The sequence below is a fragment of the Panthera onca genome, chromosome C1 (genome assembly GCF_046562875.1).
Source record: "Panthera onca isolate mPanOnc1 chromosome C1, mPanOnc1 haplotype 2, whole genome shotgun sequence".
Lineage (NCBI taxonomy): Eukaryota > Metazoa > Chordata > Mammalia > Carnivora > Felidae > Panthera > Panthera onca.
The window spans coordinates 198,262,363-198,285,538 of NC_138346.1; the positions used below are offsets into that span (position 1 = coordinate 198,262,363).

General features: G+C 57.0%; 1 protein-coding gene and 1 long non-coding RNA gene across 2 annotated transcripts in view; one reads left to right on the forward strand and one right to left on the reverse strand.

Moving 5' to 3' along the window:
- SDC3 (syndecan 3) overlaps window positions 1-4,511 on the forward strand; it is a 35,299-nt gene extending 30,788 nt beyond the window's left edge. The window contains exon 5 of the mRNA XM_078452139.2: window positions 314-4,511. Coding sequence (XP_078308265.2) covers window positions 314-480 — 167 coding nt within the window. The 3' untranslated portion in view covers window positions 481-4,511. The remainder of the gene's footprint in view (window positions 1-313) is intronic.
- A 7,295-nt stretch (window positions 4,512-11,806) lies between these two features.
- LOC132673421 (uncharacterized) lies at window positions 11,807-13,656 on the reverse strand. The gene is made up of 2 exons (XR_009608048.2): window positions 13,403-13,656; window positions 11,807-12,246 (listed from the first exon to the last, which is right to left on the reverse strand). It is a non-coding gene; the product is annotated as an uncharacterized LOC132673421 (long non-coding RNA).
- Between the last annotated feature and the right edge of the window lie 9,520 nt (window positions 13,657-23,176).

Genomic DNA, 23,176 nt, shown 5'->3' on the forward strand with positions numbered 1-23,176 from the left:
GAGGTCAGGGCATGGGGTTTCTAGGAGCCTAGTCTCCTAGGAAGGGAAAGCAGGGGACTCAACCCCCAGACCCTCCTTTTGTTTCCTCCTCTGACCTTCCCCTGTCCCAGGGTCTGACCCTGCCTCCATATCCTCCTTCCGGCGAGGTCTGTGAATGCCAGCCAGTGCTGCCCGTGTGAGAATTGGCCACCCCGCACCTCAGATTCAAGGCTCTGAGCCCCCTCCCCGCCCGGGGCCCTCTGCCCTCTCCCCAGGTTCTGAGCTTGTCCCCAGCTTGTCTTTAGCCCTTGACCTCTGCCTTCTTCCTCCGCAGCTGTGATTGTAGGCGGGGTGGTGGGCGCCCTGTTCGCGGCCTTCCTGGTCACGCTGCTCATCTACCGCATGAAGAAGAAGGATGAGGGCAGCTACACACTGGAGGAGCCCAAGCAGGCCAGTGTCACGTACCAGAAGCCTGACAAGCAGGAGGAATTCTACGCCTAGCGGAGCCTAGTGGAGCCACAGTGCCTCCCGTAGCCTCAGCGTCACCCCTCCGCCTAGCCCCCGGCCCGGCCCCACCAGCCCTGGCCTGGGACTGGGCCTGGGAGGGAGTCTGGCCCCGGTTCATCTCTGCCCGCCCTCCCAGGGTCTGCCCAGACAGCCAGCCTCACGCAGATCTTACCTGAGGGACAGGGGGCACTGCCATCTGCCCTAGACTGTGCCCTTACCAGCTCATCTCTTGTCCCCCCCCGCCCTCCCCACAATCAGCCTGGGGCTTCAGGACCTCGTGTCGGCCGGACAGGAGGAAGGAAGCTCCAGATTGGCTGGGAGAAGAAAGGGTGGGGCTTGAGATGGGCTCCAGGCCCCAACCTGGCCCCCCCACCAGGGCCAGCTGAAGTCTCGTTTCGGAGGCGGAGAGGCACGCAGGCTGGTTTCCAGGACGAGCGTTTGGCCAGCTCAGCCCTCGACATCATCGAGACACTGTGGCCTCTCACTACCGTCCCCGGGGCCCCTCTCTGCCCGGGAGAGACGGTACCTCTCGTCACCAGCCTGTTTTGCCCTGGCCTCTCTGGGGCGGTGGGGCCATTCTCCCCTGGCCCCTGCCCAGTGCCCACCTACCACAGGCCTCACCTCATCCCAGCGTGCCCCTAAGGAATCGACTTGCTAAGAGTGCTCTGGCAGCCACTGGTGAGGAGGGGCTGGGCCGCCTGGGCCTCCCTCCCTCTTGCAGGCGGACTCTGCACAGACACCATCTCCCACACGGTCACGCATGACATCACACACGAAGGCGACGACGCGCAATGACAAAACCTTGCGCGGTCCCGCTCACCCAGCCGGTGCAGACCTGTCACAGACACACATGCTTCCAAAGATGCTTATTCTCGCGTGTTTCTCACCCCACGCCCCCCCCCCCCCCGCCCCCCAATGCTCACAACAATGCAAGGCACTAGTCGTCGTCCCCTGATGGTGGTGACAGTGTGGCCTGCCCCTTCCTCTGTCCCCCTCCCCCCATGCACACTGTGGCACCAGGCAGGCTGTCCCCAGCTCCCGGGCTCACCGGAGAGGGTGGAGTCAGGCTGGAACAGTCAGCCCATATTGGGTCCCCAGAGTTGCCCTGCCACACTCAGCCCCTCACCACGACGCCAGCACCAACCACGCGGCCGCTGACCCCAGCATGTCAGATACGATCCCACGTGGAGGTACAGTCTCCCCCCTGCACAGCCCCGCGCTTGTGCTGCAGGGGAACTGGCGGGCCTTGCTTGCCTCTCCTGAAATAAAGTGGGGGGGGATGCTGCCACAACCCCCCCCCCCCAGGGCATTGCACATCGGTGGGGCCTGCTCCCCTCCCCTCCCCTCTGTAGCTCGCCGAGGGGTGAGTTCGGGGCCAGTCCCCCGCTAGCTAGGAGCCTTGCTGAGGAAGGCAGGCTGGTTCCTGGAAATGTGGAGGGGGTTTGGGTCACCCAGGACCACAAGGCCTGGCCGGGGAGGGGTGTGCGGCCTGGCTCCCGGTCTCCCTGTACCCTCTCCTGCTCTGAGCTAGGGGCTGACTCTGCCTCCCAGGACACAAGTCTCCAAAGTGCCTGCGAGGGTGGGCCCTGTCGCCTGGGCCTCCTGCACCCTCCCCGCGGCCTCACCAGGCCCACCTCGGTCCCGCCCTGGGGCCCTCCCCGTGGACACCTGCCCGCTCGCTGGCCAGACAAGCTGATGGTTCTTGAAGCAGCCCAGCCAGACACACTGCCCCAGGCCGGGAGCTGAGAGCAGGTGGGGCTGGGGGGGGGGGGGGTGTCCCAGGCCCCGGCCCACCTCCCCCTTCTGTGTTACCCTTGCGAGGGGGCCGCTTCTGTAGATATTTTAAATGTGGGGTCACAAATCTCCTTGGGGGAGGAGGGTGTGCTTGGTGGGGGCTCCTGAGGACACAGGTTGTGGTCTGAGTTGGGGTTGGCTGGTGCTCACCCCCCCCACCACCTTCAGCCCAGATTAAAGTCAGGAACCCAGCTTTTATTTTTGTTCCCTTTTCTAGACTCCCTGGCAGCAGATTTCTGCAGGGTGAAGGGGGTGGGGGGTGCCCGAGGCATTGAGAGCAAGGGTCCAGGGAACTCCCACACCCTGTCTTTTCCACCATCCTGCTTCTGGGCTGGGGCTTTGTCTTTCGGACTCAGTGTCCCCCCGGGCAGGGCCTGGAGGCCCGTGAGGAGCCCAGCCAGTCCCAAACTTTGCGACGGGCGGGAGTGAGGGGAGGCACCCTGGGCCCATGATTTGTTGAAGGTGAGGCGACCTGGCCTCAGTCATCCCTGGAGTGTGGAAGGGCGAGGGGAGGAGGGACTGATGTCCCAGCAGCTCCCTGGTGGGCTGCTGTGGGGGGCCAGCAGCTCTGGTGACCAGGCCTGGGCAGGCCAAGGCTGAGAAGCCAGGGAGCATGGAGGAGAGGGGACGTGAGCCCAGGGATGGTGGGCCTGGGGTAGGAGACCCCTGCATGGGCCACATGTAGCCCATGGTGGGGCGGGGCCTGGCAAGGACGGAGGAGCTGGGCTTGGTCTGGCTGGAGTGGGCTTGGAGTGGCCCCCCCGCAGGGGTCCAGTCTGGTCCCAGCAGGCCTGACTCCCCACGTAGGGCTGGCTTCTAACTTGGGACTTGGGGCTTTGCCTCCTGGCACACGGGCCTCTTCTCTCTGTCCTTAGCGTTTGAGAGAAGGGGCCAAGGGCCTCGTTCATGGAGCCCTGGACCTGAGCCCAAGGCCCAGGCTTTATCCTCGTGGAACAACACAGTCTGACTGGCCCAAGTTCATTCCGGCCAGCCCGGCTGGGGCAGGGCAGTCCAGGAGAGAGGTCGGTTAAAAGGATGAGCTGGGGCTCCTCGGTGCAGTGTGGGTGCGGGGCTCTCACTCTGCCTGGGCACGAGGTGTGATGCAAGCAGGGCCTGGGCAGATGGATCCCCAGACACACCAGTGTGCTTAGGGAGGGTGTCCCGCAAGGCCCTGGCATTTCCTAGAAGCCGGGCAGATTCCAAAGGGGAGGGGGCTTGTGTGGCCGGAGAACCTCCCTGGGGCCTCAGCTGCCAGGGAGGGTGGCTGGGGCCTCGGGAGGTGGGGTTCGGGCCCTCGCTCCAGCTGTGACTTTTAGAACCCAGGTTCTGTCTCCCTAAGGGGCCACAGGGGCGTACCTCTCCTGAAAGGTGCGTCCCCTTCAGCCCTGGAGGTGGCTGGGTGGCAACCAGGGCTGGGTGAGGCAGGTCTGCGGTCCGTGGCTTGGGGTGCTCAGGCCAGATCCCCGCCGGGGCTGGCAAAGCCATCTGTCCAGGCCTCCAGGCTGGGGCCCCGGGCACAGGAAGCAAACCTATCTTGGCCTCTCCGGTGGGGCGGGAGTGGCCACCACCTCCTGGGCTCTCCCGGATTTCTCCTGACAGCCACCACCCTGGACTTGCTTCCTCAGGCCTCCTGCCTGTAAATAGAAGCCCACGAACTGTACAGATTTACGGAGATGCCAAGACTGGGTCCTGGAGTTGCCATCTAAGGGCTGATGGGTCCAGCATCCCCCCCCACCCCCCCGGTGCCCACCCGGCAGCTTAGTGCACAGCGTGGCAAATACGTGTAAATACTTTTCGTAGGCAGTGTGGCTCCAGAGAGCCCCCTGAAGACAGTATCCCTCCCGTGCGTCCTTTCTCCTGTACAGAACTCTTCGCGTACCCGGCCTGGGGTGGGTGGGAGTTTGTCCTTCCCTCCCCCAAGCCTTCCCTGCCCTTTCTCTCCCCCCCCCCCCACCCCCATAACCTGTTTATTAACCATACCTGTCCTGAGTTCACGGCCAAATCTCTAAGTAAGGAAAAGCGGAGGGAAAAGACTGGAAAAAGAGACCCAGGTGCCTGCCCCCCCCCCCCCCCCCCCGCCACCGGGGGTACTCACCTGTCCCAGCCTTGTGAAGGAGCTGTTTGGTTGTTTTGTTTTTGTTTTCTGTTTGGTTGTTCTTTTTTTTTTTTTTTTTTTAACACTTCCCGTGCTGTGCCCATTTATAAGAGGAAATAAAATTAAGCTGAAATGATACAGTGTGGCCTGAGTGTGAGATAAACAAGGAGGCTTTGGGGGAGGGGCGGCTCGTGGTTCCCCCCCCCCCCCCCCCCCCCCCCGTCAGCCACTTTACCCTTCAGAAGAAATTGAGAACCAAGCAAGGAAAATTGACCGGCAGCCTCTCGTGGGAACCATTATGGTAAAAGCGACCGTTGGTTGAGAGTGTTCAGGAAACCACGAAGCTGACTGTGGTAAGGCCGCCTGGGGGCTGCGGTTGGGCTGGGGCCAGTCTGTGGTGGCGTTGGGGGCCCTGTGGTCCCCCCCCCCTCCCGCCCAGGGGGAAAGAACTGGTTTCAGGCCACAAAGGGAGAATGTTGGGACCACAGGATATCAGAATCAGACTGACTAAGGCCGGATGGCTTTGGGGTCGGGAGGCCTGATTTCAAGCCCAGGTGACATTTCCCAGCTGTGAGTCTGGAGAGGCCACTTCTGAGCTCGCGGAGCCTCGATTTTCTCACCTGCGAAACGGGATGACAGTGACCGCCCGCTAAATGGAACATGGTAAGGATTCCACGAGGAAGAATAGTGCTCTGTACTAGAACAGAGCAGAACCTCAGGAGAAGCGGTTTTCCCTGACCTGGCACCACAGACTGAGCCCTAGGGTCACAGGGTCATAGAGCTGGGAGGGCCTCGGGCCAGCCCCCAGCCCTGGGCCCTTTGGTGCAGAAGTCCTTGTGCCTACCCCTGCCGTTGTACCTCTTGTGACAGGGCTTTGGTGTATCCTGGGGACCAGTAGGTCACTGTACCTGTTGAGAAATCCTTTCATTTTTAGCCAAAATCGGCCTCTCCAGTGTTTCTCTTCTCTGCGGGCACACCAGGCTCTGCCCTCTTGCCCTGGGATGGCCCCTAGGCGTGAGTGTCACGGTCGTGAACTTCCCTCCTCCAAGGGAAGCCTCTCCACGTGTCCGGCAAGCATTTCCTGCAGAAATTTATTTCTCTTAAGACGTGATACTCACACCGGGTCTCCGCGTTTCCGAGTGGGTTGCCGTCCAAGGCCTGCGGATCCGTTGCTTCCTCCCTGTCTTCACTGAAGTTTCTTAAGTGCCTGCTCTGAAACTGGGGGACGAGGTGTCACCAGCACAGACCCAGCCCCTGCCCCACAGGGCGCGTACGGTCTCCTGGGGAGACAGGCCATAACCAGAGGCCCGTGACCTTGTAATGACTCCAGCCTGGGGGTGGGGGCGTCTTTTCTCCTCAGCCACCCCCTCCACCCCCATCCACCTCACTGCCAGACAGTTCTGGGACGGAGCCCCCGGGCCTGGGTCCTCGCTGTGGGACCTCAGGCCACTGGTCCCCTGACAGCCCTGGACCACACAGCTATAAAAGGGGAGAAGGGACCAGTCCGGCGCTACGTCGAGGTTTATGACAGAACCGGACCCCAGTTCAGAGCCTGCTGTGACGTAAGGGGTTGGCCTGCCACCACTCAAGGCCCAGCTCTTGACACGGCCTCTCCTCCAGGAAGCTTCTGGGAGGTCTTTGCATCCTGTTTCTGAATTCCTACAGCCTAGAGCTGTCTCCCCACCTGCAGGGCCCCCTTCACCTTCTCTGATACCCTCTGGTACCTTCTGGTACCTTCTGGTACCCTCTGGTACCACCTTCTCTGGTACCCTCCGCTGGAGGCGTGGGGACCACATGCTTCTGGGGTCAAGTGGACCCAGCTGCGCACTTGGGCACAATGTTCTCCCTCTCAGAGCCTGTTTATTCACATGCAAGTGTGGGCGATAAGGCGGGTATTTGGAGACTATGGTGGAGATTAACTGAGGTAATATATAGAAAACAATGTGTGACGCCTGGATGACTCGGTCGATTAAGTGATTTCGGCTGAGGGCATGATCTCACGGTCTGTGAGTTCGAGCCCCGTGTCGGGTTCTGTGCTGACAGCTCAGAGCCTGGAGCCTGCTTGGGATTCTCTCTCTCTCTCTCTCTCTCTCTCTCTCTCTCTCTCTCTCTTTCTCTCCCTCTCCCCCACCCATGCTCTGTCTCTCTCAAAAATAAATAGAAACATTTAAAAAATTAAAAAAAGAAAACAATTAGCATGACAGCTGAGTTCCAGCCCTTCTGTGGCTTTGGTCTTTCACTTTCTTTAAATGTTTACTTATTTTTATTCTGAGAGAGAGAGACAGAGACAGAGAGTACAAGCAGGGGAGGGGCAGAGGGAGAGGAAGAGAGAGAATCCATGGAGCCCGACACGGGGCTTGATCTCACAAAGGGTGACACCATGATCTGAGCCAAAATCAAGGGTCAGAGGCTCAAACAACTGAGTCACCCAGACGCCCCTGTGGCTTCGGTCTTTTACAGGCAAACCTTTATGCCAATCCCAGCTCTGCTCGCTGACTAGCTGTGCGACCTCGGGCGGCTTATTCAAACCCAGGGCTCAGTTTCCTCGCCTGTAAAATGGGGACCATAGTAGTACCTGCCCTATGCGTCTGGTGCTTTGAACCGTGCCTGGCTTAGGGCAGGGGCTCTACAGCTGGGGGCTGTTTTCTCACCCTGTTGCTGTCATATTATCGTTGTTATGATTTGCAGGGCCCAGCATGCTGCCTACTGAATGAGGAAATGACCCAGAACCTGGGTAGAAATCCAAACGTCAGCGTCAGCGCTGGTGTGAACAATGGCTTGGGCTGGGGCCGGCGACGCCCAGGGTCGGCGCCTGGGGGTCATACACAGGGGCCTCGCAGATGGGCGCTTGGGCACACAGGAGCTGCTGGGAGGTGTCGCGTTTCTCTCCGGGCCCCTTGGCTCAGGGATGGGCGACAGGCAGAGGGGGAAGGAGGAGGAAGCTCGGCTTCCAGGCCGCCCACCCTGTCTCCACCGACCCTCAGGGGGACAGACGGAGGGGCCAGGCTTACGGCCCCCAGAGCTTCGAGCCTTCTAGCCTTCTCTGCACTTGGGAAGGACAGAGGCTGGACCTGGCGTGGGAGCGGGGGAGGGGATTAGGGCCAGGGAGCAGATTGCCAAAGCGCTGGGGTGAGACACCGTGCGGGGTGCCCTGATGGGGGGAGGGCGGTGGGCACTTCTCCCATCACCTCATTACAGCCCCGGGTAGGTCTGGCCTCCTGGCCGGTGGAAATTGAGGCTCAGAGAGTTCGAGAAACCTGAGGCCAGAGAGCTATGAAAGAGTGGAGTGGGAGTCAACCCTGGGTCTCCTCCTGATGTCAAAATTCTTTCAGTGTTACCCTTTCATTTCCTTCCTCTACCGATAGCTGCTGTGCGAGCACGGACAGGTTCCTAAGCTTCTCTGAACCTCAGAGAGGCCGTCAGAGAAACAGAGGCAACGGCGTACGGACAGACTCAAAAGATATGTTAGCGCAGGACATATTTGCTGGGCGCTTTCTCGTGGTCAGTGCCCATTCACAGACGCTCCCTGCTTTCATCCTGGGAGACAGCGATTGCCCCCCACCCCTCACAGATAGAGACAGCGAGCCTGTGAGCAAAGCCCCACACTGCGGGGGCACTTCTAAAGGACAGATGACCCAGTTTCTTCAATTAAGTTCTTACACATTCTTGCAAGATGAAGAGGTAATTTACAGGTAAGCTTAAAAGGCTTGTTAGCTAATCAACGTGGGAACTTGATTCAGATCCCGATTCAAACAGATTCTAAAAAAACAAAAAACAAAAAACAAACAAACAAAAACAAAACTCCAAGCTAATTATGAGGCAGGTGGAAATCTGAACTATGAATAAATAGTTGTTGTAAAAGGATCATTGTCCGTGTTCCTAGATGTGACAGTGGTACTATAATTATGTGTGTTTTTTCTTTAAAGCATCCTTATCCTTATGTAGACTGGAATATTTGCAGATGAAACGATAGGATGCTTGTGACGGGCTCAGGGCAAGCGCAGGGAGGAGGGCGCGGGTGGGCAAGCAGAGGGGGCGACGTGAGATTTAGGCTGGTAATTGGAGAAGCTGAAGGATGGGCACATGGGGGTTCATTATATTATTCTATCGACTTGAAGTTTAAATTTTGAATTCTTCATTCAAAGATGTTAAAAAAAAAAAAAGAAAAAGAAAAAGAAATTGATCGCCGGGGGCATGAGGTCTTGCCAGGGTCTCACGCCAGCAAAGGCAAAGCTAGGTCTTCTGACTCCGAGCCCCGGGCCCCTGCCTGCCCTACACCCCCTCCGCGTCCCCCGCCCCGACCGGGGGCTTCTGCAATGTCACATCTCCCCTGCTTTGTGTGGTCCACTTCCAGGGGGCCAGCACCTTCACCGGCCTCGTCCCCTCCCCTGCCACGGACGCTGACTCCCGCGAACGGCTCTGATGGAAGAACCCCCATGGAATAGTGACGACGGACGTGGCGGTGGCCTACCCTCCTCTAGAGGTGTCAGCCTCTTGCCAGAAGGAGGAACAGACACCGCCCTTCCCACGCGGGCGGCGGGTCACGGCTTTCCGGGGGATCTTTGGCCTGGTTCGCTGTTCACGCCAGTCCCGTGAGGTGGGCTGGCTGGGGGTTACTCCTCCCACTTTGAAGGACATTGGGTTGCGTCATTTCTCTCCATCTACAAGGCTCTGGCCAAGTCTAGACCTTTGTCACGTCTTGCTGGGAATACTGAAGTAGGCTCTGAGTAGGCTGCAAGGTCAAGGCACAGGCTTTGGCATGAATGGCTGGGGGTCATCCCCCGGCCTCGGCCAGTTCTTCCCGGGCTGTCCTGGGGCAAACCACTTTGCCCCCTGACTTTGGCTTCCTCCTCTGTATAATGGGCACAGTGGGAACCACTAAAGGGGTTTGGGGGGATCCGGAGGGCACGCAGAGCCATGTGCCCAGCACGATGCCCAGCACACAGCAGGTGCACAACAGCAACGGGGGTGGTCTTCCCAGGAACAGCACTCACCACGGACTGCATGGACCGCACTCACAACATCCTAAGCACTTTAAAATTAAAAAAAAATTTTTTTTTTTTTTTATTTTTAGAGAGAGTGTGAGTGGGGGAGAAGGACAGAGGAAGAGAGAGAGAGAATCTTAGGCAGGTTCCATGATCTGTGCAGAGCCTGACGCGGGGCTCGATCCCACGACCCTGAGATCATGACCTGAGTTGAAATCAAGAGCCAGACAGCCGACTGAGCCACCCAGGCGCCCCCTAAGTGCTTTTTAATACGCGTGCATTTAGAACAGGGCCCGGCACATGGTCAGTACTATATAGGTGTTTATTTAAAATAGCATCGTTTTTGACATATGAGCCCATTTTATGCTATGGACTGAATCGTCTCCTCCACAATCCATATTTTGAAGCCTTAACCCCCGACGTGACTGTATTTAGAGACAGGGCTTCTAAGGAAGTAATAAAGGTTAAGTGAGGTCATAAGACTGGGGCCCTGGGACACTAACCCAATCGGATTAGTGTCTTTACCTTGTAAGAGACACGAGAGAGTTTGAGCACTCTCTCTGTGTGAGCACAGAGGAAGGCCATGTGAGGACACGGCAAGGCAGGAAGAGGGCTCTCAGTAGAAGCCGGCCGTGTGGCCACCCTCCTCTCAGACTGCCAGCCCCCCGGACTCTGAGGGAACAAACGTCCCTTGTCTAAGACAGTAAACCCAGTCTGTCGGATCTCATTATGGCAGCCTCAGCGGAGTGATATATTTAATCTTTACAAAACTCATGAGACGTGGTAGGTACTCATTACTTTCATACTTACAGATGGGGAAACTGAGGCCTATAGACTCCGAGAAGACTGAGGGCGTAGGTAATGAAACTGTACAGGCGACCTTGACTCCCCCGCTCTCCCCTCTCCTGGCAAACTCCTATGGGTCCTTCAAAGCCCTGCTCCACGAGGCCTTCCCAGGAACCCCCAGGCAGCATTAGTCATTGGGACTGGTAAGAACAGAAGGGCAGGAGGCCAGGAGGAAATACTTAGGCCTGGAAGAGAAGAGGATGGAGAGCAGGGAAGGCCTGAGGGAGGCCGTCGGGTGAACGAGGGGGAAGGACCCAGGCTCGAGAGAGAGCCTGTGGGTTGGCTGTTGGCAAGGGTGTGAACAGAAAAGTTCTCGGTCCTTCTTCCCACCATAGGTGGCTCTGCCTCGCGGCTTGACCTTCAAGGCCCAGCCCAGCCTCCAGCTTTCTTGAGGTTAACAGACTGGGGCCTCACTGCCCTGGTTTGAGTCCTGCCTCCTCAACTTATTGGCTAAGTAATCTCAGGCAAGTTATTTAATCTCTTGTGCCTCAGTTTCCTTATGGGGATAAAATAGGGATAATCACAGTACCCACTTCATAGAAGGGTCCTGAGGTTTCGTTAAGTCGATGCATGGTACGTAGAGAATGCTTCATGGATATTAGCCAGTAGTCATCTTGAATTACTCCACGGCACGGTGCTCTCTCTTTTCTTGGAATTCCAATGGGCTTATGTAGAAACCACCCAATTTAACGCAACGGTAGTGATAAAAACAATGACCCTTTATTGCACACTTACAATTAGCCAGACTCTATGCCTGTTTCTTTCTATAGTGTTTCATTTACACGTCAGAAGTAACCCCATGAGGTATATACGGTTAATATGCCCATTTTACAGATGAGAACACCGAGACCCCTTTAACATGTGTCTCAGGGGCTCCTGGGTGGTTCAGGTGGTTGAGCTTCTGACTCTTGATCTCAGCTCAGGTCATGATCTCATGGTTTGTGAGATCGAGTTCTGCGTCGGGCTCCATGCTAACAGTGCAGAGCCTGCTTGGGATTCTCTCTCTCTCTCTCTCTCTCTCTCCCTCCACCCTCTCTTCTCAAAATAAATAAACTTAAAAAAAAATGTGTCTGTGGGGCACCTGGGTGGCTCAGTCAGTTAAGCGTCTGACTTCAGCTCAGGTCATGATCTCGCGGTCCGTGAGTTCGAGCCCTGCATCAGGCTCTGTGCTGACAGCTCAGAGCCTGAAGCCTGCCTCAGATTCTGTGTCTCCCCCTCTCTCTGCCCCTCCCCTGCTCATGCTCTGTCTCTCTCTGTCTCAAAAATAAATAAAAACATAAAAAAATTTTTTTTTTTTGAAAAAATGTGTCTGAAATTACACAGCTAATACATGGTGAAATGAAGATTTGAACCTGGGACATCTGACCTGGAGCCCACGTGACTTGTTCCAGTCTGTTAGTCATTCACCCAATATTGGGAGATGCCTACTGTGTCCCAGCCACTGTGCTGGATACCAGGGATATGGAATCAAAAGACCCACAGTCCTGGCCCTTGGGAGACTCACAGGCTGAGGTAGAGAAGCCAGACCTGGAATCAGATGCCTGAGAATCCCCACGATGTGGGAGGGACGGGGCTGAGCCTCACGTCTGCATTCGATCCGTTAGAGGCTATGTTTTATTTAACCATATTCTATCAGTTATTGGGCATATGGTCTGTATAATAATTAAGGCTCCCTCTTCCCAAAGACAAGGCAGGCAGGTTTCTTCAGTGAAAGAGGGATATAAAAAGCACAGCTTTGGCATTATTTTTAGGCTTCCCAGTAAATCTGAAGTTGTCAAATATGAGCACTGCTGGAGCCGTGGTTGATCAACTGAGGTTCTTAGAAAGCCCCCGCCCTTCTGGCAATCGCCGTGCCTGTTCTCACCGGCCCAGACAAAGGTAGCTAGCTTCTGTGTGAGACGGGCACACGCCAAGTCAGAGTTCAATGACGCCTGCTGATATGGATATGCACCAAGCCTCTGGGAGTACCGAGGAGGGGACAATTAACTTTGGGGCTTCCAGGAGAAAATATTTGAGTTTTGAAGGCTGTGTAGGAGTTCCCTGTGAAAAGAAGAGGGGAAACAATTCTTAAACGAGGAGAAAAGGGTGCAAAAGGCACCCCAGGTTATTTGGGGACTGGTGGAAATCAAGTGGGTCTGGAGTGTTGGGTTCATGGGGGGTGGTGAGGGTTTCTCGTATAAGCAATGTGGGGGGTTGCTGTGCAACTTTTTAGGGAGCGATATATGGTCAGATTTACAGTTTTGTAAATGTGGCTCTGGTAGCTTAGGGGCAGGTGGGTGGGAAATTGCTGGCAAGACAATCAATTCCCCAACCAGACTGTAAGTCCCTTGGGGACAGTGACAGTCAATGTCTTTCCTTCTGGTATTTTCCATAACACCTCGCAGGGGTGGGGCACGAGGGTGGTGTTCAACAAATGCCTGCTGTGTGAAATCCATGAACGTCCCAGGATGTGTGTATATGGGTGGATTTTAGTAGCACCCAGTGCCGGTCCCCCCGAACCCCTTTCCGGTGCTGTCCGTGGTACTAACACGCACTCTAAGGCTGCAAATCCCAGGGGGCTTCCTGGGGGCAGCTTGGTGTGTGCATGTGTCCGTGCGTGCGTGAATGCATGCGTGTGTGTGTGTGTGTGTGTGCGCGTGCGTATGTGTATGTGTAGGATGAGGTAGGGGAGGGGACCCTCAACATCTGTTTCTTGGCATCAAGGCAGGGTCCCAGCTGACCCAGCCTTAGAAAGGCTTCCCCTGTGTCTGCGTAGTCTGGGAGGTGGATCCTTACTTCATCTGGCCAAGGCTTAGTGCATGGATCCAAGGCAGGAAATAAAGACAGATAAAAAGGATGGGTTTAGAGTTGGGAATGGGTTTGAATACCACGCTGGAGAGTCAAGATCCGCAGAAAGAGAGTGAAAAGGTCACCTTTGTGGTCCAGAAAAACTGCTCTGGTGATAGCAAGGAGGGTAACTCTGGAATCTTTGGGCCACATGTTAGCACTCAACATCATGCAACACACACGACTTAGGTGAGGGAGGAAATCAGTGAGGGTTAGAGTAACCAGGCAGGCTTTCCTGGAGGAGGTGGGACCTGAGCTGGGCCTGGAAGGATTCACAGAGAGAGCGGGAGGGGAGAGGGGTGTGCCAGGCAGGGGAACTGTAGGAGCACAGGTAGAGAGGTCAGAACGGCTAAGAAGAGGGAAGAGGCACCTGCTTTTCTCTTCTCTGGCCTCCCCGCCTCCTGGCAGGGGCCCTTCTGAGCAGGGAGGCGGCCTGCTCTGGGACTGAACTCAGCGGCATTTCTGGGTGTCTCTGGCTGAGAGAGGGGGCAGGCTCGGTGCGGCCTCGAAAGGTCCTTCCATTGTGTGTGAGGCTCGGCCAGGGCAGCGGAGGCGGGTCCATGGAGCCCTTTGTGTGCAAGTGATCCGCCCAGCACTCCGGCGGCCCCCACAGTCCTCGCTGGCCCTGGCCTCAGAGCCATGTCATAGAGACAGGCTGTTCTGCCTTGGCTGTGGCTCCGATGTCATAGCTGAGGGAGGGGGCGGGGTAAGGGGGTGGACACACGGTGGCCTTCGAGGCCGGCTGAGGGCTAACAAATTGCCTCTTGCCCTTGAGGCTCGTGGGGCTCCGCGAATCACCAATTCATGGCATCCTTTAACTCTGTGATCCGCAGGCCAGTGGATGAAACCTTCCAGCACCTGAGTCTCCCAGAATAATGGAGTCTTTTTAGGATCTTTCACAACAGACCCCGTGGGAATCATAGAATCCCGTAGAATATCAGAATCTTAAAAGCCATAGACTCTTTTCCTACCTTCCTTTCAGGGCTGAGATGAGGGTAAAGTGAACCCTTACATGGAAGCTCATAGAACAATCCTGGGATGTCATGAATGTCCCCGAGTGTCAGCTGTGGTCTTTGTCTTGAGGAAGCTCAGGCCCAGAGAGGTGATGGGATGCGACTGGCCCAGGGACAAGCAGCCAGGGCTGGCAACACAGAATTGCAGCGGCCCGGAGGAACCCGGGGGCTGGAGGGGGAGGCTGAAACACGGTGATGCTGAATCCCCCTGCGGCCCAGCCGGCTGGTTCTGGCTCCGAAAGAAGGTCTCTGAGTAAGAGGGTCATTGTTGGGGGGAGGGCGGGAGGCGGGTGCCCAGGACTGCAGGCCTTTGTGCTGGCCCTGGCTCTCAGTGTCAATCCCTGGGGTGATTTAATCTCCCGGGGCCCCAGTTTCTTCCCCTTTAAGGGGAGGGGGAAGGCTCCGAAGTCAGGTAGCGCATGGATCCTGGCTGTGTGTTCCTAGGCAGGTGACATCACTTCTCTGAGCCCATTTCCTCATGAGTGCGATGGGGACAATAGGACCCAGAACTGCCATGGGGACTGAATGAGCTGATATCCTCTGAGGCGGGCGTCACATGCAGGCTTCCCTGCACTCAGGACCCAGCGGTCCCCGCTTGATGGGCTGGTGACTATAACCCCGGGGGTGCCTCCGTTTCCTCAGCTGCAAGATGGGCAGGACAGTAAGCCTCCATCATCGTGAGCAATTAGCCGTGGTCAGCGAGGAGACTGGAAAGTGCTGCACAGCTGTGTGTGACTGCGTGTGTGTGTGTGTGTGTGTGTCCCCAGTGCGTGAGTGTGCGCGCGCCTGCGTGCGTGTGAATGTGTATGTCCCCGGTGTGTGTGTGCACCTACGCGTGCGGCCCCCATGCGCGTGCATGTCTGAGTGTGTGAGCGCGTGCCCTCGGTGTGCGTGACGGGGTGGATGAGTGTGTCCGTGACTGCGAGGGTGTGCGCACGCGCACGTGCGGGAGCGAGTGTAGGGATGCCGGTTACCAGCAGAGCCGGCGGCCCGGAGTTGGTCTGTGTGCCCAGAATAGCGGCTTCTCCTGGCGGCCTCCCCGGGGACGGAGCGTAATGAGTGTTTACGGAGCCCCTGCCAGGCGGAGAGGAGAGGCGCGGAGCAGCACTGAGCCAGGCAGCGGCTGGGAGCCCAGTGTTATCATATTAACGAGCATCAGGGTGATGATTACCATTAACAAGATTATTCGCCAGGCGGCCTCCCCCTCCCCAGGCTGTGTCTACAGCAGGGGGAGCTGGGAGGCATCTCTGCCCCGTCCCTCCCGCCCCTGTCTTGGGGGATGAAGAGAGGGTTCCCCGGTACCAAGCCCGCCACACCCTTGTCTCAGTGAAGCTCTCCGGGCCCCCCGAGGTCCGGCGGTGTTGGCACCCCCACTTCACAGACGAGAAAACTGAGGCTCAGCGAGGGGAACTGGGACGCCCTCTCAGGCCGGTCTGAGCCCAGAGCCGGTGTATTTTCATCTCCCCTCTGCGCTCTCTGTGGGCACTTAGAACGGACGAGCCCTGGGGTGGCGGCGTGCGCGGATTAACCCCTTAATCTTCACTATGACCCCATAAGGAAGGCACTGCTGTTATCCCGTCTGCAGGGGGGAAACTGAGGCACAGAGCACTTGAAGTAACGTGCCGTCCATGTCACAATGTCTTCTGCCTCCAGTGGGCCCCTCTCGTCCCAGGGGTCAGGATGAAGGTGTGGTTCCCAAACCTTTTGTTGTTCTTTCTGTAGCCCACCCGGCCGAGGGCTCTGTGAGTGGGGGCTTGTGGGTAGTTTTCTCCAGGCCCCTCATCGCCACAGGCCCCTCGGTCAGGCTTACCCCTGGGCACAGGCTCTTCATGCCACATGCCATACAGAGCGGAGGCCGCGACCCCCCCCTCCCCCCCCCCAATGCACCAACATTGTCCCCACCCTCCTTGGGACCAAAACGTCAGCGCCTTTAGACACAGTCCCTGGGGTTCAGGTTTACGCATCTGATGGCACTGGCCAGCTACTGGGGGGGGGGGCGGGGAACGGCACCGACAGAGGCGGGGTCCCCAGAGATGTCTCGTCTGCCTGATCAGCTCAGTCACATTCAGGGCCCGCCGTCGTTCAGTCAATGGTCATGCCCCAGCTGAGAATTTCCGATTTCGACAGTTCCCTTGCTCAATCGGGCCCTCACTCCGTGCTCCCTGCTGCCCAGCCGGTTGCAGGTTTGGTGTGGGGACACAGAATGGAGTCAGTTGTGGTCCCCACCCTGGACTTGCTCCCGGCCTGGGGCGGGAGACGGACGCCCCCAAACAGCACCGTGTCAACAGTGGGCACGGAGACGCTTCATCTGGGGCCGGAGCGGCGCTGGTCCGGGAAGGCTTCTCGGAGCTGGAGGCAGAAAAGGGGAGGCGGGCGAAGGCAGAGCATGCGCAAAAGTGCGCATCCCCAGGACGAGGCTGGCCGAGAAGGGCCCTGAATGCCAGGCTGTGGCGGAGAGCGTGGCCGACCCCCGATATCCACTCTCCCTCCCACAGTAACCACACGGCGGCTTGGAATACAGACTACATTTCCCAGCCTCCCTTCTGTCTGGGGGTCATGTGACTAATGTGGCCAATAGGGTGCGAGCAAAAGTATAGCGGGTTCAGGGAGGTTCCTGTAAAGGGCGGTGGTGTGCCCTCTCCTCTACCTGCTCCCCTATTCCATTGGCCGGAAGGCGATCATGGAAAACAGCCCAGGAATGATGGAACAAGACAGAAGGAATGTGTGCGCCTGATGCCGAGAGGCGCCAGCCCCTGGATGCTTTTATGTGTGAATTCTTCTATGAGGGTCAGATAAACTTCTCTCTTGTTTAGTGTTCTTCGGTGTCCCAGAGGCTAAACCCGTAACCTAGCTGATAGGCAGGCTAACGGCTGTCACCCCTGAGGGCACAGACAGTGGCCAGAGTTCTGTCGGATGGGGAGTGACATTGTCAGATTTGCATTTTGGGGAGATCTGGCTGCAGAGTGCATGGTGGGTTGGAGGGGAGAGAGAGAGACGGGAGGCCTGAAGACCAGAGAGGGTGTTGATGCCTTAGAAGAGGATAGAGATACCCAGGCCTGACCAGGGGCAGGTCTGCTCTATGGGCCCTGCTAACAGGGAGGGCCGGGTTGCTCACCCGGGGCCTGGAACGTCAGTCCTGCAAGATCTGGCCGTGGGAGCCCCAGGGCAGCCCCCTCTGGGGAGGGTCAGCAATGCAAGGCTGAGGGTGGGAGGCAGGGGGCTTGGGATGATGGATTTGGGGAGGAGGGGGAGGTGGGTGGGGCCATGTCTACGGTGGAGGGGCCTGGGTGGGAGATGGCAACAGGGGGTGAGGACAGATGACAGAAAGGAAGAGAAGGGCAGCTGGGCTATTTGGGCTCCTCTCCCTGCAGGGAGCAGACACCCAGTCAGAACCCAGAATAAGGGGCTTTGTTGGCTGTCATCGCTGAGCAGGACGCTCTTGGATCAGACTCTGACAAACTGGTGGGGGCTGTCCTTCTCTCCACTCTGCCTGGCCCTGCTGGGCTCATTCTTTTCCATTCCAGATAGCCTTCCTCCTCACAGGGAGCAGCAGGTAGACACGGCCACAGGTAGCTGGGAGTCACAGCCTTTTAGGCTGTGAGGCAGGAAGGAGACTGAGAGCATCTCCTTTCCAGCGGTCACACAAAAATCCCAGGGAAGGAGACTGATTGGCTGGGCCAGGGTCACCTGACCATCTATGGCCAATCACTGGCCAGGAGATGTGGTGCTTAACGGCCAGGTCTGGGTCTTTCATGTAGCCTGGAGCCAAGGGGCTGGGTCCTTGGGATTGTGCCCCCCACATGGAGTAAAGAAGAGGAAACTCCCCTAAGGAGGAAAGCGTTTTTCTGTTACCTGGAGGCCAGGGACACGATCTGTGGGTGGACAGTGATAGCCCCAGACATGGGGGGTCGGGGGGGCGGGGAAGGAGACCTCTGGGAGGAGGTAGGACAATGACTGGTGCCAGGGGACGGGGGAGGCCTAGCCGGAGGAGAGGCTGATGGATGTTTGAAGTAAGATCTTCCTGCGCCTCTCACCCAGCAATAAGTACACCCCAAATGCACCGCCAAGCCCCCTTTCCAGCTTCTGGACTCCCGGTGTCTTATTTAATTGTTAGGAAAGAGCACACCACACCGATTCCTCTGAGAATGGATGGACTGAGGGATGCCAGGCTACTCTTTCCAAAGCGCGCTCTGTCACTTCCTCCGAGAAGCTCTCCTTGACTGCACCCCAGTCTACAGAGCTGGGCCTTCTCTCCTCTGGGCCCCGTGCTCTCCCCGCCCGGCTTACCCTGTGCTTCGGGGAGGGACCCACAGGGTCCCCTTAGCCGTGAGCCTTTTTAAGGCCCGTCTCTGTCCTCTCTGCGTTAGCACTCTCCCCTAGGCTTTGGTCCGGCCAGCCCTTGGGTGTCCGAATGTGACTTTGTATTTGTCCCTGGGTGAAGAAATGTTTGTTTGTGTGTGTCTGTGGTTATGGGTGTGTGCCCATGCGTATACGTACATTTATGTGTGTATAAGACTGTGGGCGTGTAGTGGGTCTGTGTAGAGGTTTTGTGTGTCTGCCTCAGTGCATTTGGGATGGTCTCGGGGCACTACTCCCCTCTGGGGCTTGGTAACCTTGAGATATACACACACAGACACATGCACACAGACCCACACAGAGGTTCAGATACATACAGACATAGACATGCAGTTACACACACATACACACACACACACACACACACACACACACACACACACCTATCTGGAGCCCTCCCGTGACCCTGCCGCCCAGGGCTGGCTCTGCATGGGGCTACCCTCCGGAAGGAAGGCTGGGAGCCCATGGCCCCGGGGGCAGGCTGGCTGGAATGGATTCCAGGGGCTTCCCCTCCCCAGATGGGAGTGTTTTCTTCTGCCCAAGCAGTGGCTGAGAGCCAGCCCCACCCAGCGACTTCCATTCCCAGCCATGTGGCCACACCTCTGCCGGCAGGACAGCAGGTGGCCGTGCAAAGTCAATAGTTCTGGAAAACACAAAGGTAATGGGGCCTCGGAAGAGGGACTCCCGCCCAGCTGTCTCGGTCACCACCCACCTCAGACTCCAGTTAGAGCATCTGTGAACCACCGTGAGAGCTATTTATGTCATTGTACATGCAGAGGCAGGGCCCTGAGTCAGGTGCTGTGGGGTACACTCAGGGGTGGGGAAGGAAAGGGGACCGGTCCATCATTTGTCAGGTGGATCCTGATGTCCCCTAAAAGGTGCATTCGCTCTGAATCCCTGGTTCTTAGCACAGCGGCTGGCACATAGTAGGTACTCAATAAGTGTATGTGGCACAAATTAATGAAGGAGGCTATTATTAAACTGATGTCAGAGAGGCCGTTTGCTTAAGGTCGCACAGCAACCATGTGGCAGAGATAGGATTTGAACCTAGGAACTGTCAGAGTCTCCAGCCCCAGCTTGTCCCACTGTCCCTCCAGGTCTGCTCAAACTGACCCAGGGAGCCTGTGAGCTCATTGGCTGGAATGCACATCTTTATTACTTATCTAAAGTCTCAGTTTGCGCATCTGTGTAATGGGTTTGATGAGAGAGTATCAGGTATGAAGTCACAAAGCTAGTTTATAAGAAGTGTAACTTTCTTTTTTGTCACTGACTTCTTTCTACTGAGGGTAGCAGGACAGGAACCTCAGTCATTTGGGGACCTCCTAACTGGGAATGTGTCCAGGTTGGGGAGAAAGGGCAGGCCTGGTGCCAGGAACTGGGGCTGAGAGCCTGCCCTCTGGGCTGTGGCTACCCCACACTGGCTCCGTTGAGATGCCCTCCTGCCTGAGTGGCCTTCGAGGTCAGCCCTCGGATGTCACAGATCCCGAGCTGTCCAGCGCTGGGGCTCCCTTGGCCCCTCCCGGGTGCACGGGGATTGTTCTGGACCTAGGTGTGTGTTCCCAGCCCAGCTCCCGCACTTGGCAGGTAAGTCTCAGCAACCTCAGTTTTCTGATCTATGAAATGGGGATAATAACCATACTCGCCTCTTCGGGTTGTTTGTCAGAGCAGACAGATTAATCCACACTGAAGGCTTAAAACAGCACCTGGCGCATTGGAACTGCTCAGTAGGTGTGCTTTTATCCATTGCTATTACCTGCCCTGTTCTGGAAGCTTGGTTCAGGCCAGGGGTGGGGGCAGGACTCCCTTGTCTTACAGCTTTGTCTTGGGTCACTTCCATGCCTATCCCCTCCTCTCTCTCTCTCTCTCTTTTTTTTTTTTTTTGGTAATATTTATTTATTTTGGGGAGAGCGCAAGCAGGGGAGGGGCAGAGAGAGGGGGACAGAGGATCCAAAGCGGGCTGACAGCAGCGAACCCGATGCGGGGCTCGAACTCATGCGCTGCAAGATCGCGACCTGAGCTGAAGTCAGACGCTCAACCGACTGAGCCACCCAGGCGCCCCTACCCCCTCCTCTTGAGGGTCACATCCTAGGTCCTCGGGCCACTGGAGGGTCAAGCTCTAGGCTCTTTCGGGGTCCGGGGGGCCCCAAAGGACAGTCTGGTGCTAAGGGCCGTGGATGTTTCCAGAAGACTCAGGTCCCAATTCCTGCCTTAATTCTCACCAGCCTTGTGACTGTGGGCAAGTGACTTTACCTACCTATGCCACAGCTTTCTTATCTGGAAAATGGGCGGGCACGAGACTCCTCGGGCCGGGGCCAGCAGAGCTGTGGACACAAAGGGCCATTGTTGCGAGCGCCTCCCTCAAGCACACGCTGACCGGGGAGATGACGCAGGGAAGGTTGCCCCAGCGACGGTTTTGGACTACAGCAGTCCCGGATTCCCCCTGGGAAACAGGAAGTCCATGCTGCCCAGGTCACCGCCCCGGCCACAGGAAACCAGCTGACCCCTTCCTCTCCAACACCCCTGCCCCCCACCTCGCCTGCCCTCAGGCCCAGGAAGAGAGCTGTGGTCCTGTCAACAGCCCGGCCCGGCTTCTGAGAGCAACTCTCAGAGCCGCTAGGGCCCCAAACAGCATCTGGCCTCTCATTTCATGAGATGAGTGGCTGAGGCTCAGAGAGGGAAAGGGGCCTGCTCTAGGTCACACAGCACCCAGGGCTAAGCAGGGGCAGAACTCCTGGGAGTTCAGCAGCAGCCGCGTCAGCGTTACATAATGAGTGTTTTCTCTGGCTTCCTGTCGGATCACCACCTACACAGAACTCGTTCGGTCCTCACAACCCTATGAACTAGATGCCACGATTCGTATTTTATAGCGCACCCGAGAAGCAGAGCTGTCACATATCCTGCCCCAGGTCACACAGCCAGGAGGTAGTGGAGGCAGGATTTACACCCAAGCAATCAGAGCTGGAGACGGCCCGATAGCATCTGGGCCCAATTCTCCCAGTTTTGAAGCGGGGACACTGAGGCCTGGGGCAGAGAGGGAGTGTGTCCCAAAGCACGCATGTTAATGGCAGGCTGGGACTGGCTGACACCTTTATAGTTGCCCACCACCCTCTTCAGCATCTTCACTCATGGGACCCAGGCTTTCTTCATGGTGGCGACGGGCCCAGATTAAAAAAAACCAAAACCATTTTTCCCATTCTCCCTGGTGTGTTGGGATGCTGCGTGACCCATTCTGGCCCATGAAATATAAGCAGATTCACGGGGTGAGGCTTCCAGCAGAGTCTTTAAAGGGAGGTCACCCAACTGGTATGGGCTTCTAGCTCTTTGCCAGTCCCTCTCTTCCTGCTCAGAGCACAGACAGGATGCCGGAGTGGAAGCAGCCATTTTGTGATCATGAGGGTCCGGTCTTCTTGGTAGGGGAGGAGGACAATCCCTCTGTGATTGAAGCCCCAGCCCAGTGTTTTGTTTTGTTTTGCTTTTTGATCCTGTTCCTCGCAGCTCAGCGTAGTCCTGACTTGTGTCTAGAGGTAAAAGGACGCTGAAGAAACATCCAGTTCAGTGATGTTCAAGTTTTGTGTTGCATCTAGGCTCCGGGACACCTGCAAAACCAGTGGGAGGCAGGAAAACTGGAGGGACCCTGTGGAGAAAAGCTGTGGTTTTGTTTTGTTTTTTGCCTTTGCTTTTTTTCCCACTTCCGTTCTTGCTGGGACCTGCACGCCTGCCTTACACACACCTTAATGCCTGTCCTCCTTGTAAAGGTCAAGGAGTTAATGATTCCTTTGGAGACTTCCAGCACCACAGATAATCTAAGGGGTGACCGGGCAGGGTCGTCCTAAACATTCTCCAAGACCGCTGACTCCAGACACCCTGACGCCAAGACCCTGGGCTTCAGGGCATCAGTGAAGGACACTCGGACCCCGGCCCTTGATCGGCCCACTTTCTGGATGCCCCACAGGTCACGTGCACCAGACCACAATCGTCAATAAAAACCCCAGACGCCAAGCAAAGACGAAGCTCTCTTCTCTCCTTTCTGAGTCTCCTGGACACTCAGTCCATCTGTATCTACTCTCTCTTTCTCTCTCTCTCTCTCTCTCTCTCTCTCTCTCTCTCCAGGAAACTCTGCTTTCGCCTCCTGCTGGCTCACATTTGATGTCCATCCTGTGCGAAGCCGACGGCCCTCTTGGCTGGTCCTGTGGGACCCACTCCGGGTCTCTGGACTGGGCCTGCTAGCATCAATTGAGTGTGTGTGTGTGTGTGTGTGTGTGTGTATTTATGTATATTTATACATACATAACCCTCAAATTTCCAGGCCCTGTGGGAGGAGGACCCCCTCTCCCTGCTTAAAAGAGAACAGCTGTTTTTCCATTGCTAAAATGGTGTAAAAGCCACCGTTTCATCACATTCTATGTAAAGGTGGGGAAACTGAGGCTCAGCGACAAGGTGGTGGCTTCACCTTGAGGATAAAGAGGCCCCACAGTGCCTTGCGCGGAGGAGGAGGAGGCCGGCAGCCAGAGAGGGACTCCGCCACGGGTAGCAAGCAGCCCAGAGCGCAGGTGCGGGCAGGGGGAGCCGGGCCCAGGTAGGGGGACGCACGGGGACTGGACAGGGTCAGAAGGCCGAGCATCGCTGTGACCCAGGGTGGTTCCAGTGTGATGTGGGAGGACAGGTCCCAGCCGGTGCGTCTGAACCCTGGGCCGGGGGTGGGGGTGTCTTGGTGAGCGGGGCAGGCTGAAAAGGGCTGAGGCATAGGGTGCCCAAGAGAGGAAAGTCCCAGCACC